A 15,817-nucleotide genomic window follows, 5' to 3' on the forward strand; every position below is an offset into this window, starting at 1 on the left:
TACTATACTTGATAAAGTAATTAGGCGTTGGGACAAAGTGTTAGTAGCTTACGACCGTAGTATTAATCGACTTATAGCTAACCACCCAGTTCTTCAACCCTCATTTCATCTCATCTCATCTCATCTCATCCGCTCTCGACTTTGCAGTCCTCATTGAAAAGATAGTTTCAACTGCGAACTTCCCATAAGTTTTTATAAGCTTAAATTCGTGTAGCTCGATCCGGGTAGTATCCGAAGCCATAAATTCAGTCTCTCATTCAGTCCTTGGTATCACTACCCGCTACCATATGTAATTCAATTACGCCTTTGTCCCGCCTGTAACGCCGTTTGCCCCTGCCCGCCTCCAACCACCACTAATGTCCTATAATAATTTTCGTCAACATCGCAATTAATATCACCACCAACGACACGATAGCATAATCGACCCACGGCGGTACTCCCACATTTGGATCTACCCTTCTTGGAGTCTGCAGCGATACGGGCTGCCCCACAGCTGCTGGCAATGGTATCGTTCTCGTCGGCGTCGGAACGCCCTGTGCGGGTCTGGGAGCAGGCAACGGATTTTCCCTCCTCGGCACAGTCTGCACAAAGCCCTCCGCCAGCTCCGCATCCTCCTTCTCGCCCTCGCTACTAGCCGCAGCCCTCGCCTTCTCCATCTCGTCGCGGAAGCCCATCTTCAACTCAGCAGGGACCTCAACTTCCTCCTTCCTCTCGCCATCGACCTCGACCTCGGCGCACCGCTGCCCGCACTCGGCAATGATCTCGGCGTTGGTCCTAGCGCACACGGGACAGCGCCAGCCGCGGCTCTCGACGGCAAGCTTGCGGCGCACAGCGTCGTTGGTATCGAGGCCGCCGAGCTGGCCGCGCGCGTCCGTCTCCATGAAGGACCGCAGCGCGACCAGCGCCGTGCGCACCCCCCACGCCGGCTGCCACGACTCCTCGTGGTGCCCCGAGATGCTCAGGCAGATCTCCCGGTTGGCTTCGAAGCGGCCGCTCGGCGTGGTGAACCGGAACGACGGCGGACGGTGCGGGTACGCCGGCGGCAGGACAATTCGCCCGTGGTATATGCCCTCGGCGAAGGCGGATTTCGGCGGGCCCCGCAGCGTGAAGTGCCATTCGAAGAGGTCGGATTCGAGGGGCGCTGCTGTGTAGTCTGGGGAGGGGGAAGTGGAGAGCTCGGCTGCTTCTTTTACTGTTTATTGGGGTTTGGTCAGTATGTATGTGATGGTTCTAGAGGGGGTAATAGGTAGTCGTGTACATACATATGCGCCTGATGGTGGGTGACTTGGAATTGAAGGTAGAGGTAGCCATGATGGCTGGTGATGTTCACACAATAATAGTCTCTTGTATTAGTAGAGGAAGTAGAGGGGTTATCGATTACATAGAGCTTGTTACAGGAGGGAAAATAGGTGTGTAATTCAAACGCCGATAGAGTTAAACGTGGGGGGTTTTAGGTTAAAAGAGAGTTTGAACAGTTGTTCCTGGCTAGGTTACTGGTTCTAATAAACGAGGCCAGATTGTCTTGATACACCTTGGAAGTCACAGATTGATGCCATGCATGCATGCACTGTATAATACAAAGGACAAGTACACCCGGGACCCTTGTTGCGATAAGATGAAACGGCAAAGGTCCTACGTAAGCCACTACAGAACTAATAATAATGCCAAAAGCACGTGATGATTTCCACTCTCATGTTGTATTCAAGTCACGTGCGTTGTGATATCTCAAATCGAAGTTGGGTAACTACAACATTGAGCCTCTTGCAATAATAGAAGCCAGTTTTCTATATTACACCATGAAGGAAGGAAATACCGTTCCTTCTACAACTGTTAGCGCATGTATTACAGAGGTCATCTGCCAGAAGTAGACTGTTTACCGTAGCTACCCCTTTCCTCGTTAAGACACAAACAATATAAGTCAAACACGGCAACTTCCCTTAAAATGCAGTACATTCTAGAACAATTAGCATCTAGTTGTTTGCCTGCCAACATAGTTAATATATGTGATTTGCTCATTTGGTTGTTCTAAGCAATATATAAATACCTGCCAGATACCTACCTATGTTCAGGGAAGTCGCTCTGGGATAGATGTAGTTGGTACATGTGCATGATACCTATTCATATATAGCAGTAATGGCGACTGTCCGGAGAAGGCGCGCTAAGGAGGATACGGTTGTCTAGTTATCGCACCTACCTAAGGTAACTAACCTAATTCCCACGCACCTTCTGTTATATATAAATCCTTTTTTGCCGATCCAATATTTAAACAAGAGGGTTTCTCGGTCACTGCTGTTGGTGTCGACCTTAAAGAAACAAACCTCGAAGAGGTAATTTGCAGCTTCATTCTTGTTCGCCCGTCCCTTCTCCAATGCATTAGTCAACTCTTCTACGGGAATTTCTACCCTTCTCTTTTTGAGCTTTGAGGAGGAACAATGCCGTCCAGCTCGGGCGGTACTCGCGCCCCTCACCTGAGATGCATAAAGTGCATGGCCACATTTGCCGATCAGCGTGGCCTATACCTTCATCAGCAGCAACAGGGACACCTAGCTTGTGGTTTTTGCAAACAGTCTTTCCATGATATAAAGGCCCTGATTAAACATCGAGCAGAAGTAAGTCTCCCTTTCAATTACAACACTTTCCCTATAAGACTCTAACTCACTAAACTCACCCATATAGGACCATAAAGCAGAACAAGACCTTCCCTGTCCCGGTTGCGGTATGAAGTTTGCCTCTGCAGGAACATGGATGCGCCATGTCGAAAAGGGCAACTGCCATGGTATCTTTCCTTCAGATATATCTGGAAATATTGTCCAAGCCGTAGAGTCTATTACGAAGACTTTAGGCAAATCCAGATTCGAGGATGTTGACTACACCATCAATCCGGGAAATCCGGGCAGATCGTATACTGAGATCGGTGACGTCTGGGGAGACGAATGGAACAAGGAGCAGAGCCTTGATGCGCGAGACCACCCCGAGCGATTTCCGAGAACCGCAAAGCAGGAGTTCTACCAAGGCGGCTCAAAGCAGCCTGACCTGCTGACGGGAGATGATGGGGCCAGTCTTGAACAGCGCCCATTCAATGCTTGGGCTCAGAAGAAAAATCTGTTCCCGGAGAAGGCAGCACATCGAGCTGTACCACCTCCGCCGTCTCTCCTTGAGAATATGACAAGACCGTCCCCTTCGACCCAGCCTGCTGGAGAGCGCATCCTCGACCCGGACAACCCGGGCTTCAACGCGGGATTGTTTTGGAATCCCTTCCTGAAGACTTTCAAATGTCCCCACAAGGAATGCAGGTGAGTACTTGACTACTCGGGTCACGTCTGAACGAAGTGTTAACGTTCTCCTAGTTCGAAGCACTCTACTGCACAAAGCTTGGTCTCCCATCTAAGATCACCGGCACACACCGGTACTCCTTTCCAGTGCCCGGGATGCACAAATGTCTTCACATCCGGCAGTTCATGGGTTCAGCATGCAGATAACGTAAACGAAGAGAAGTGCCGCATTCGAAACACGGCGTTTTATAGGCAAGTGCTAAACACGGCTACCAAAGGTGCCTTGAAAATCGACACCCTCATCAAGCTTGCGAACGATACGGCGAAGGTGACGTTTGATGATGACTGGGCCGCATCCAAGCAACGTGGTCCTGGTCCTGTGCCAGGCTCCGAGGAATGGGTAAAGGAGAAGGAAGCTGAGGCCTCCAAGTCTCAGTCGGATTCAGAAAAGTCTCAGCCAGGCCCGGAGAAGTCTCAATCAGACTTAGGGAAGTCCGAATCAGACGCAGGAAAGAAAATTACCCACGAGGAGTACATATGGTAGTAACATTATGAAAAAGGCTCTCAGAACTCAGTGGCGGAATATGGGGTTCTTGCGGATACGTTGGTATAAGTGGACGGTTGTGCCTCATCAGAACACTTGGTTTCCAATCTGAGACGGCTGGTTGTTCAACCAACCATGGTTCGATCTCAAGGCATGATGATCGGGTTCGTGTTGATTTCTATGCGTCGATTTGCGTTAATACTCTCCTCCTTTGCCATTAAATTAGGTACCTAGTTGAGATCAATAGCTCGATCCTTCATAGTCCTAACTATGAGTCAGCAGAGTTCTACCGTAACTTGCCAATATACACGATGATTTCTCTCGGCAATACCGCCTCAGCTTAGTGATGTAATATCGAACGAAGACCAACTGGATCTCAACAACTGATTACTATAGCATGGTGTTTTCCGTTGCTCTTGGACGCTCTAACCTAGCCAATTAGGTAATAATACTTTACCGTAAGGCATTTTATCCATGCAGATTGCGATTGAACTGCCCGCACATCACTCTACACAATTCAGCCGCCAGGGTTCTGGGCGTATGTAGAGCTAATTACTAGAGTAAGTAATCCATCCCTTGTTGTGAGCCGACTTTTCTTACTGTTCTTACGTAGTTTCGATGCATAAAGCATCCATGTTGATCATAGACCGCTGTGTTCTAAAATAAATAATTCGGGTCTTTCTGGCATCGCCATATGGCCCCAGGAGACATCTTTGCTCCCGCGCTTAAGGGTGTCGCAACTCGCAACTGGGTTCTCCGCCTTCCCCAAATGCAGCGCGGGTAATCTGTTGTCATGATGGGCATTGGCGTAGTGTCGAACCCTGCATATTCATATATTGCCCAGTCGGCTGGTGATCATCTTTACTGGGAAGGGGGTCGGCAGATGCCCCCTCATGCGTGAATTGGACACTGATTACCAGGTCGAAGCCATGACGATGGAGAGGGGTCCGGTACGATTGGGGGCATTTATATAGGCAGCCGCCCTATTTCAACATCACCTCCGATCTATCTAGCATTCATCGCAACTTCGGCCATTTTTAACGGCGATCATGCACGTATGCGTAGCGGTCACAGCCGCGTGGCTCCTCGCCCGACAGACGGTGGCGCAGGGCATCGGTAACACAGATACGCACCCGCAGCTTACAACGGAGAAGTGCACCAAGGCGGGCGGCTGCGTCAAGCAGAACACGTCTATCGTCTTAGACGCGAGCTTCCATCCCCTCCGGCAGGTCGACGGGACCAGTAGCTGTGGGGGGTACGACGGTGCGCTGAATAAGGAGCTGTGTCCAGACCACGAAGCGTGCGCCAAGAATTGCGTTTTCGACGGCGCCGACTACGAGGGGAACGGCGTGCTTGCGGACAGAAACATACTCACGCTGAATATGTACGGAGAGCGCGATGGCACGCTTGCGACGCTGAGCCCGCGCGTGTATCTACTAGATGCGAAAGAGGATGATTATGAGATCCTACATCTCAAGAATCAGGAGATCAGCTTCGATGTGGATGTGTCGAAGCTGATCTGTGGTATGAATGGCGCGATGTACCTTGCCGAGATGAACCAAACTGGAGCCCGCAGCGCTCTTAACCCGGCTGGTGCAAGGTATGGAACTGGATACTGTGATGCGCAGTGCCCGAACTTGCCGTTTATTAACGGTGTGGTAAGTCTTACCGCGCCTAAATCCATCCTACCTCGAAGCTGATAGGATATCTATAAACCTAGGCCAATATCGACTCCCGAGGGGCTTGCTGCAACGAGATGGACCTCTGGGAAGCCAACTCGCTGGCCTCGGCATTCACAGCTCACGCATGCAGCCAGCCGGGGGTATATGAGTGCGAAGGGGATCAGTGCGGCACCCTAGGTGTCTGCGACAAGTCCGGGTGCGCGTACAATAATTGGAAAATGGGCAACACAACTTACTATGGTCCTCGCACGCCTCCGCCGGGCTCGTCGGATAACGGCAATTTGACGCGGTTTACCGTCGACACTACGCGCCCGTTCACGGTAACAACACAATTCCTCACTCAGGGAAATCCAGCAGATATTACCAAGGGGATCTTGAACGAAGTACGAAGGCTATACGTTCAAGATGGCGTGGTGATTGAGAATGCACCGGTGATAGCTCGTAACAGTATGTGATATAACCTAGTTCCCCTCCCCCTTTTGGTCTACCTATCTCGGGAGCTAGAATTTCCCGTCACACGCCCAGACCGCTATGTAAACGCTTCCTTATCAAATAAACAAAGCGGGCGATTGATTATTGCTAACTATTGCAACTAGTGCCTCCCGGAGACTCGCTCCGCATGTCGCACTGCCAGGCCGTAGCCGACAACTTCGAGAACATGGGCGGACTGACGAACACGGGGCAGGCCCTCGACAGGGGAATGGTGCTGGCGTTTAGCATCTGGAACGACGACAAGCAGTTCATGAACTGGCTGGACGCGGGAAATGCTGGGCCGTGCACGTATGAAGAGGGCAACCCGGAGCTCATCCGGAACAAGAGACCAGATACTAGCGTGACGTTTATGAATATTAGGTGGGGAGATCTGGGGAGCACTTATAGCAACGGTACGGTGTCGTGAGGGTATCTGCTGTGATTGTAAGAGGGGAGGGGAATGAAGTGAGAATGATCGGAGACTAGCAGGTTGATAGGATTCTGTATGTATATGAATAAGTTAAAGAATCATCTCACAAATCAATCTTCTCGGGAGTCGAGGCGATGAGTAATAACGAAGTGAATAAAAGAATTATGCCATATTAGATATGACAGCTTCTCTCTTTCATACATAACTTGCTATAGAAGCATATCAACAACAGATTGATGCATATCTGATAAGCTTTGGAAGAGTTAGGTACCTAGGTAGGTACCTATGTAGGTATGGACAATACTGCTCAGCCACAGCCAAGCCCCGTTCCTTCCGTAACCCCCTGCCTCCCTCTCCTTGGTCCACGTCAGGCCCACTTAGATAGAATCTAGATCCTGGAATTCGTCAGGGGACGCTCGTAAGCAACTGATCCCAAAGAAAAAGTACCCAAGTGAATCGGTTTCATGATGTGATACTTGCTTCTTTCTTTCTTTTAGTTAGCAAAACGTCACTTTTTTTCTTTCTTTTTTTGTTCGCCATCTATTTTATCCATCCTTCTCTTTTTGTGTTTGGCGGGTTTGAGCTATATGCCTGCGTTATTGTCACCTCATGGATAGAATTCCTTCGCCCTCGTTGCGATCACCTCCGAATATGGCTCGGAGATGGGCACGACGCATCGAGCGCTATTGCTGCGGCGTCCTCACCTACTTTCCCCTCGCCTTCGTTTATAGTATCACCACATGGGCCGTATGGGTTGTCGTTAATATCGGCTCCAGCGCTATGTCAAAACCCAGTTGGATAGGTTCGTATCCCAAGTCTAGACTTTTTTTTTCTGCTACGAGCTATGCGATGCGATGCGAGCTACAGTCCTGGCGAGCTTGAGACAGATTGATATTTGCAAGTTGAAGGTAGAAATAGAGCCTGCCTGAAGCTAATATCCATTCATAGGAACCAAAACCTCTATCAGCGGCGTCTTTCTCTACTTAATGCTTAATTGGTGCTACACCACCGCCGTCTTCACGAATCCTGGTAGCACCACCAACGAGTCCGGTTATTCTACTCTACCCACTGCCGCCCCGCCGCTAGCTACCTCTTTCACCGTCAAGTCCAACGGCGAGTTGCGCTTCTGCAAGAAATGCCAGGCCCGGAAACCCGATCGTGCGCATCACTGCTCGACCTGCCGCCGCTGCGTCCTCAAGATGGACCACCACTGCCCCTGGCTAGCTACCTGCATCGGCCTACGCAACCACAAGGCCTTCCTCCTATTCCTCATATATTCCACCATATTCTGTTTCTATAGCTTCGCCGTTTCTGGGACCTGGGTGTACGCTGAACTATTCGCCCAAACTCAGTATACTAATACCCTCATGCCCGTCAACTTCATCATGTTGGCCGTCGTCTCTGGCATTATTGGTCTCGTCGTCGGCGCCTTCACCGGCTGGCACATATTACTTGCGAGTCGCAACCAGACAACTATCGAGTGTTTAGAGAAGACTCGCTATCTAAGTCCGCTACGAAAGACGCTGCAGCACCAGTTTGAGGCGCAACACAACGGCGAGGGCATCCCGTTACCGAGGTACGGCCAGCAATTACTCGATATCCACGCGAACGCGCTGCCTGGCGTCACCAGGCCGGAGGAGGGTGAGGTGAGGACGACCAGAGACGATATTCCGCCGCGGCAGCTATCATACCAGGAGCTAGAACAGTATCGCGCAAGGAAGCGGTATGAAGAATATATGGACGAGCAGGACTCAGAGAAGCTTCCAAACGCCTTCGACCTCGGTGCCAAGCGGAATTTGTTGCACTTATTCGGACCCAAGCCCATACTTTGGTTTTTCCCGATCATGAACACGACAGGCAACGGCTGGACCTGGGAAGCGAATCCGAAATGGACAGCAGCGCGGGAACGGATGGCTCGAGAGCGCGAGCAACAGCGGCAACGGGAACGAGCCGCTGGATGGGGCGAGCCTGATCCTGGATTCGTCCCGATAACCGTTGAGCGGGCCAATGGAGGTGCCGGAAGACACTATCAGGCATCATTACCGCCACAACCTCCGCAATACCAAAATCAACGCGGCAGCCGACGTGTTCCGTCTAAGGCGGATCGCGTATTAGGTCGTGATCCAAGCCTATACGTAGATGAGCCACCAAATTCAGTATCGATGCGGACGCTAAATCGACAGGGTATGGCGATCGAAGATGAGTTCGACGAGGAGAGCAGTAGCGATGAAAATGATTGGAAGGATAAGGGAGAAGAGGAGGATCCGGAGAGTAAGGCGATGAACGTGGTTACGAATGGCGGGTGGGCACGAAGTGGCGCTAGTGGATTATTAAGAAAGTCGAGCATAGGAGTAAAGAGTGCGAGTGGTGGGAGTGTATCGTCGGCGAAGGGGGCTACGAAGCGGCAGAGTAGTGATGAGGATGAGGTTGATTAGAGGAGAGGGTTATGGGATAAGAAAAGGAGAATCGACTACATGGTCCGCGAGGAAATGGGAAGAATAAAGGGGACGGATGGAAGGACGAACAAGCTTTGTCACAGCGTGTGGCATTGCTTTTGTCGTCTCTACGGTTCTTCTCTTTTCAGGCTGGTGGATATCACTGCATGCATGCATGGCTCAGGCGTTTCAGATGTAATAGGTGCGATTGATATTCGGCGTCTTCTTTTGCCATACCTTAAGTGCCTTTAGGTACGGTATGTCATGTTGGTTGGTATACGATTAAGGATAAGATGTATTATGATTCTTGCCGAGGCAACATTTGTATATTGGAATGCCATCCTAGCGCTCTCGGAAATACAGACGCGTGGTCGAGGGGACAGGATTGGTTGAATGAGTTATGGTTAATTATATTTTTTCACGTTGATTGGGGAGTTTGCAGTAGATTGGTGGTAAGGTTGTGCGGAAACGTATGAGTGCTGTGTAGTATGGATAGGGGTAGTATCGGTGATGGGTTAACGTTTGCGTAGCGGGTATTTTAAACAACTGAAGGCATAAAAGCCCGTTATACTCGAGAAGAGCTACGTAGTTACTCTATTCCAGCAATACAGTCCAGTTTTCTTACACATTTATCTGCCTACTTAGGTACTTATATAACAAGGTCTTAGGTCGATTGATAAACTATCAGTCTTCAGGGGTTGCTTACGTAATTTGTTCTGGAAAAGGGGGAGCGCTTAGGAGCCTCATCATTTCATTACGCTTGTATCCTTTCTTGTCTCAGACCCCTTTCAACTGACTCGACCTCTGACCTATTTACTCTTCAGCTTTCTTGGATAATCTTAAGATGTTTCCACAGTGAATCTAAAATCATGCATAACATGCTATATTTTCTCAACTTAAAACTTTGTCTCTGGGATGTAAATGATAAGCCAGGGGCACCTTATGTATATCACATCCTAACTTTACACAAAGCAATATGTTTCAAGGCCTGGTTAGCCGGAAACCTATCCCGTGGGATCTAGAAGACATGTCGCAATATCTTGCACTATCATTTCAAACAACACTACTGGAACGTAACTAATTCGCCAGGTATCTAAATATGATCCGGTCAAATATACAGATGTCTGCAATTCATATTTTCCTCGTTTGCTGGTAGCGTTGGCACATAAGGGGGGCCAAAGTCACCTATACAGCCTGTTCATTAGCCTTCATATTACTTCTATATAATAGTACATATAGAAAAACTGAAGCTTAACGCTACTATTATGGTTCATACAAGGCATTGACAATTGTAAAAACATGGTTATGGCCAAGCTATCTCAAGCCTTACCAAATACCGGTGGAATTGCTACAGCATATTTGTGATACCATACTACTGTGTCTTAGTGATAGCACTATATAAGTGTTGTAAAGTAGTAAATTGATCATCGACTAGGAGAGTAGGCTCTAGATATCTATTAAATGAGTATATAGATAAGAATAGCATTGTTAGCCTTGTGGAGCTAGTTAATAGCTTCGTGTTTGTCCTTTACAACTACCAAATAATTAACTGTCAATTTAATACCCTTGATTAGTGTTATATATATAAGTAGTGAGTAAATTCTAAAATAAATGAAATGAAATATTAACGCCTGCTTTTTTATCCCTTTTTGAGGGCGTTGCGCGCCTTTCATATGCCTAATCCCAGTGGATCTACCCTTGGATCTACATGACAACTTAATGAGATTAAGTTGAACTCTTAGACATATATGTTGATACCCTTATATTTTTTCTCTCTTTTCTTCACATTGTCTCGTTAGAATTTATCTTTTATATTACATGATATCCTAACAACACATTTCTATTAAGCACAACACAAAACACTATCATTAAGAAGTATTTCGTGCAATAATACATTCTCTGCAACTTTAATATTAATATAACTACATTGAGTCTCGAACAGCTTCAATAGCAACAGTTTTCGATTGTTAGAGATTATGATCTAACAACACTTAGAGTACCTATCTAACTCACACAAGTATCGAAACAAATAAAATACATCAACGCTTTTTCATAAATGTCTTTTTACCAACATACCTACCTACCTACCTAGGCAAGTAGCAAATACCGATGGCTTCTCGAAGAAAAGCCACATGGACATACTATTACAACTAATGAAGTAATAATTACACCCAACCCAATGCCCGTGATGACGCGTCTCATCCATCCATCTCCCGTCGATCACCCGTTAATCACGTGGTCACCACCCATTACATATAATAACTATTGCATTACATTACAGTACAGTACATTGCACACCGCATCGCATTACATTACACAGAACTCTTCTCGGCGCAATTGTCCAATTGCACTCTTCGTACGTAACATGAGGTCCTCGGCCAAATCCCAGCACGCCAGCCAAAAAAGGGGCCTCGGATGTATTTCCAGCTACGTGTTCCTCGGGTACGGGATTGCTTCGGCACGAGCTGGGGGGGGGGGCGGGGTACGACGCCCGCTGCTGCTGCGGTGGGCATAAGTCGCCGATACGCTCCCGAAGCTGCCTTGCCTTGCCTTACCTTACCTCGCTTTACCTCGACGTACCTATGCTACGCCCAGTCGAGCCCAATTTGCCCAGGCGCAGATATGTAGCGTGACCTGTGTCTGTCTGTCTGTCTGTCTGTCTGTCTGGACTCGGGCTTCTACAGTTAGCGGCGGCCCTCATGTGGGCGGGTCCGCGCGGCAGTCGTCGGCTTTGGGGGCTCGCGTTCCACGGGGCTCGGAGGCATCATTGCCTAGCTAGCTAGCGAGCGAGTTGGAGCGCGTGGGATATCTATGTAATCCTTCGGTGCCTGCCTCCGGCCGGAGAGAGGAGGGGCGTCGGCCTATCGCGGCCACCGCAGCAGCAGAGAGGGTAGGTAGGTAGGTAGGTAGGCAGGTAGGGGACGCGGGGCGGACTCCGGTCCCACGGGCCCTCCACTCAAGCTGCTCTAAAAGGCTTTAGCTCGTATGCGGGCCTGTCCAAAACCGCAAAGAGGCCCCCGTACGTACATACATACATACATACGTGGATTACAGGCTATTCGACGGGAACACGAGAGAAAGAGAGGGAGAGAGGGCTTGAGGGGAAGTCGTTGTTTTTACGTAAGTGGACGATAATTAACCACGAAAGTCCGGGGTAAAGACTCCCTCCCTCCCTCTCTCTCTCTCTCTATCTTCTCACGCACATAGATGCCGAGCCAAGATGTGAAACCCGTCTTATGCTCGTGATAACAGCTAGCAGCACAGCGTGGCCTATGATGCTACGTCGACGGTTTCGAGGCGTCCAACTAACCTAGCCGCCTCTGCCTGGTGGACCTGGAGAATGCAGGATAGCGTTTCTGGTCCCATGGGAAAGTGACAATGCTACCTAGGTATCTTCAAGTACAGTACTGCTCGCCGCAGAAGCGCCGGGGATCCAGGTTTCTCACTTAAATTGCTGTGCTGTTTATAGCTATCTACCCTCAACTACGTCACTCCACGAGGATATATCCCACCCCATGCTCCACGCTCCACGCTCGTGTGCTTGTGCCTACGCCAAGCTCGTCGTCCCGGTCCGCACCAACAACTTGCAGAGTGGGGAGCCTTCCGTTTCCCTATGATTGGCGTCCCCGGGGCGGTGAACGAGCTCGCAGCTTCTCTCCCCTCGCTAATTTTCCGCTGCGAAAGGCCCTATTCAGCACTGTCGACGGATCGGCTGTCGGCAAAATCAGGTAAGAGTTCAGGCGATCCTCTACGGCTCATCTCCACGGTCCGTGGAGTCGACGCAAGAGCGCTAAAGAAGGGATGGTGCCGCGCGTTATTTTGTAGCATGTAAGTACGTAGTCATGTAGGTGCGGGCGTGCGTATAGATATGGGAATTGTATGTGTAGTTGGGCAGTTTAGGCATGCAGGCAGGCAGGCAGGCAGTTTGGCTCCCCCCTGGTTTATGGCTCCCCCGGAACCAGAGTTGGGCCATCGGCGGGCTTTGAGAAGCTAGAAAGGGTAGGAGCTCCGATAGGATAGCTGGCGGCGTTTGCATAGGAGTAATATTGGAATCCCGAGGACACGGAGTCGTTATTATCGGTAGCGAAGAACAAGAGCGTGTGGCGTTATACATACATGATGCACAGCACGATCGAGGCAACTCGAAGAAGCGGGACGGCAGGAATCCTGCATGGATTGCACCGTATTATACCGTTACGGACCTTGTAGCTGGTACTTGCAACCTGTACGCTGGATCGTCTGCGTTTACTTCGCTGCAAAAGATCCTCCTTACCCACCTTGCATCCTCGATTGGGTCTCTGGCATACTCAAGTACTATAGGTAGACGTTAGATACCCCGGCCTGAGGATTGCATATTGCTAGGTATTGCTGCGGAGCGCAGTACATAGATACCATTCGAGGATAAACAGAATCCGGGAACAAAGAAAAACGCCGACGCGAAGCGAAGCGAAACGGAATGGAACGGAACGGAATCAGGGGAAGCAGACAGCATGGATTGACCACACCTAGGGGGCTATTTTCGTATGGTTCCCCAATCCCACTCTCAGAGCAAAAGCCTCATACGTACCTATAACGTACTTATAACGTACGTGGTGGTACAGCATACGGCTGATCGATCCTGCAGGTCCTTTTCTGACAGCCAAAATAGGCTGCCAGCTAGCCATGCGATGCGATAGCGTGAGCCATCTTGCTCCCCCATGTGCTAGCGTCGATGGGCCGATGGGTGCTCATCCCGTCTAGGTACTGTTACCCCCGCGTCCCAGCGCTCATGTCACGGCCAGGGTTCGAGGTGAACAGGAAGGTGAGAAGGAACACGCTCGGGAGCGGGCTGCAGGACCCGACAGCATGGTAAGGCTATCGGCGAGGATTTGACAGGCTTGGGATCGTAAATCATTGGGCGCCTGGGATATGCAGTTCGTAAGCGGCTCGTCATCACGCACTGCATGTGTAGCCCTGCCCTACCTCTCCAGTGGCATGGAACACGGGAGAGAGAGAGACGAGGGGTGTGTCAGGGAAGTGCGTCCCGTCAGCCCGCATCGTCTACCAATAAGACAGGGGACTCAGGCTCGTTTGGGTAAGAAGGAATGTGATGAAAGTGCAGCCTCGTGCATTGCATCAAGCAAGCCGCAGCAACAGTAGCCGTGCTGGGCATGCTAGGCATGCTGGGCACGCTGCACATGGCTTGTACGTGATAGCTACGGGGGCTTTTTGTCTTAGCTGAGTGTAGTTACTTCTCCCTATCCCTTCCTATCCCTTTTACCCTCCTTGCCTCGCTTCCAAGGACATGGGATTCTTGTCGGCGGCAGCTGCTGAAAGTTGAGAGACGCGTTTTGTTTCCCTTTTCTCCTCCCCCTGTTCTCCCGTTCTCCCATTCTCCCATTTTCCCTCTCGCTACCACCCACACCTGCTGCTGCGTTGGATATTATAAATTGTAATACGACGTAGGCAATTCGTCCACGACGGATATTACCTGGGTATGTAGGTTCCTATCGTTTGGGTCATTTCACATGCTACTACATGTGCGTATACGTATGTGTATACATACCTCTAGGTTAAGCCGTGTAGTCCGCCTCATCCGTCTCTTGCACATAGTATCCTCATATGGGCGAGGGAGTTGGTGAGTAAGCCAATTCCCGGAGCTAACTCTCTTCGAAGCTTCCAAGCGTCAGCAACTGGAAGGCTGGGCTTACGGTGGCTTACCGTATCCAGGAAATCTGCCCGGTAATAATACAGCTACCTGGTAATTCGCGCCCCAGCTGCGACAGGTTCAGATGCCAGCACTTCATGCATTTACCTACGTTGGAAGCAGCTAGAGTAGGATCTATCTTATGGGTCTGTCCTCTAGGTAAACCTTTCGACTTCAACCGTGGATCCCGTGGACCCATAGGTACGGTAAACTGCCGCGAGCAACTCCAAGATTAATATCCCGCAGTTCCGGCGGCCTGCCTAGTACGGTAGTCACATATGCTACCTAGACGTCAGATCAGATCATGTTCGGGGCTGATAGATTGGGTGACCCACGGGACTGGACGCGTCGTGCGAGGGACATTGGGCTGTGTGAACTGTATGGACTGTATGGACTGTATGGACTGTATGAGCTGTAAACTGTAAGCTGTATGTCAGACCCAAGGGGGCTTGCATTGCATACAATGCATTGATATGCATACTGTACACGTACACTAACACTATTCCACACATTCCCAGGTCCCGAGGATGGGGTTCGCCCAAAACGGTAAATAAGACCCAATCGAGGCTGAACAAGGTATGAGAACCCAATAGACCAAACATACCTCCGTAGAGTTACATTATTTCCGAGACCCAACCCAACCGGGGGCGCTGTCTGGGCAATCTTATGAACATCCTATGGGCAAGGTATGCTTATGCGCCATGGCCCGTAGCGGACGAACTCCTACCGCTTTTGGCAGCCCGTTACATTGAAAGGTAAGCAGCCAGCCACTTCAAAGCCTCTGCACAGTCTATCGATTCTAGCTCGTAGTCAGCAGTTAGGTTAGGTAGGTAGGTAGTTAGCAATAATTATCAACAAGCTAGTGGACGGCCATCATCATGATAGTCTACTATCACAGATGATAAAGTACAGAAATATGAAGACAGTGATAACCATGATGACGAGATGACCAAGACACGATACAACAAAGACACGACGACGACAAATGAATGCAACTTTGTGTAATTCAGAATCGCTGTGGATCCAGTACATAGTGTGCAGCGCGAGCCACAGGTATTGTTTATCTGATTTCATGCAAATGCGAGCCGACATGCCAATGCTAGTTGAAGAAGAACCTGCTGGGGAGAAATGGAGTGTCGAAGTGAAAACTTGATGCACTTCGAGATATCAAGAACCGCCCGCCACCGAAACCCCCAAGCCCCCCGGTCAGATTATGACGAATCTTTCACCTGGAATTGATTCTTCTTTGTGCTGCTGGTCCCATTGCGACCCTGCGCCTCAGCTTGCACCATAAGTC

The 15,817-nt window shown here is 49.8% G+C and overlaps 5 protein-coding genes across 5 annotated transcripts; 3 read left to right on the forward strand and 2 right to left on the reverse strand.

Annotated features, from left to right (window-relative positions):
* Positions 1-40: 40 nt before the first annotated feature.
* On the reverse strand, positions 41-1,616 carry F4813DRAFT_346932 (UBC-like protein). Its single transcript, XM_049241904.1, has 2 exons — positions 1,263-1,616; positions 41-1,192 (listed from the first exon to the last, which is right to left on the reverse strand). Exons 1-2 carry the CDS (start codon positions 1,309-1,311, stop codon positions 354-356), a joined length of 888 nt encoding a protein of 295 aa, XP_049103224.1. The 5' UTR covers positions 1,312-1,616; the 3' UTR covers positions 41-353.
* A 493-nt stretch (positions 1,617-2,109) lies between these two features.
* On the forward strand, positions 2,110-3,816 carry F4813DRAFT_399281 (uncharacterized protein; the record flags this gene model as incomplete). The annotated part of the gene is made up of 3 exons (XM_049248159.1): positions 2,110-2,609; positions 2,677-3,293; positions 3,348-3,816. Exons 1-3 carry the CDS (start codon positions 2,433-2,435, stop codon positions 3,814-3,816), a joined length of 1,263 nt encoding a protein of 420 aa, XP_049103225.1. The 5' UTR covers positions 2,110-2,432.
* A 1,049-nt stretch (positions 3,817-4,865) lies between these two features.
* F4813DRAFT_378858 (glycoside hydrolase family 7 protein) lies at positions 4,866-6,396 on the forward strand (the record flags this gene model as incomplete). The annotated part of the gene is made up of 3 exons (XM_049245384.1): positions 4,866-5,474; positions 5,537-5,945; positions 6,095-6,396. 3 exons carry the CDS (start codon positions 4,866-4,868, stop codon positions 6,394-6,396), a joined length of 1,320 nt encoding a protein of 439 aa, XP_049103226.1.
* Positions 6,397-6,814: 418 nt separating this feature from the next.
* Positions 6,815-9,532, forward strand: F4813DRAFT_346938 (palmitoyltransferase PFA3). Its single transcript, XM_049241905.1, has 2 exons — positions 6,815-7,201; positions 7,348-9,532. The coding sequence occupies exons 1-2, from the start codon at positions 7,009-7,011 to the stop codon at positions 8,832-8,834; spliced, it is 1,680 nt and encodes a 559-aa protein (XP_049103227.1). The 5' UTR covers positions 6,815-7,008; the 3' UTR covers positions 8,835-9,532.
* Positions 9,533-14,581: 5,049 nt separating this feature from the next.
* On the reverse strand, positions 14,582-15,313 carry F4813DRAFT_222556 (uncharacterized protein). The gene is made up of 3 exons (XM_049239826.1): positions 15,002-15,313; positions 14,856-14,932; positions 14,582-14,805 (listed from the first exon to the last, which is right to left on the reverse strand). The coding sequence occupies exons 1-3, from the start codon at positions 15,120-15,122 to the stop codon at positions 14,695-14,697; spliced, it is 309 nt and encodes a 102-aa protein (XP_049103228.1). The 5' UTR covers positions 15,123-15,313; the 3' UTR covers positions 14,582-14,694.
* Positions 15,314-15,817: the final 504 nt, after the last annotated feature.

The sequence above is a fragment of the Daldinia decipiens genome (genome assembly GCF_022478715.1).
Source record: "Daldinia decipiens strain CBS 113046 unplaced genomic scaffold F4813scaffold_4, whole genome shotgun sequence".
Classification (NCBI taxonomy): domain Eukaryota; kingdom Fungi; phylum Ascomycota; class Sordariomycetes; order Xylariales; family Hypoxylaceae; genus Daldinia; species Daldinia decipiens.

What these genes read in the sequence shown, in the direction of transcription:
- F4813DRAFT_346932 (XM_049241904.1), bottom strand. Translation starts at nt 1,311, where the DNA reads ATGGCTACCTCTACCTTCAATTCCAAGTCACCCACCATCAGGCGCATA. An exon ending in ACCCACCATCAGGCGCATAT is followed by an intron (nt 1,193 to 1,262) that starts GTATGTACACGA and finishes CCCAATAAACAG; the next exon opens with TAAAAGAAGCAGCCGAGCTC.
- F4813DRAFT_346938 (XM_049241905.1), top strand. Translation starts at nt 7,009, where the DNA reads ATGGATAGAATTCCTTCGCCCTCGTTGCGATCACCTCCGAATATGGCT. An exon ending in GTCAAAACCCAGTTGGATAG is followed by an intron (nt 7,202 to 7,347) that starts GTTCGTATCCCA and finishes ATCCATTCATAG; the next exon opens with GAACCAAAACCTCTATCAGC.
- F4813DRAFT_222556 (XM_049239826.1), bottom strand. Translation starts at nt 15,122, where the DNA reads ATGTTTGGTCTATTGGGTTCTCATACCTTGTTCAGCCTCGATTGGGTC. An exon ending in AGTGTTAGTGTACGTGTACA is followed by an intron (nt 14,933 to 15,001) that starts GTATGCATATCA and finishes TACAGTTTACAG; the next exon opens with CTCATACAGTCCATACAGTC. An exon ending in CGCACGACGCGTCCAGTCCC is followed by an intron (nt 14,806 to 14,855) that starts GTGGGTCACCCA and finishes TCTGACGTCTAG; the next exon opens with GTAGCATATGTGACTACCGT.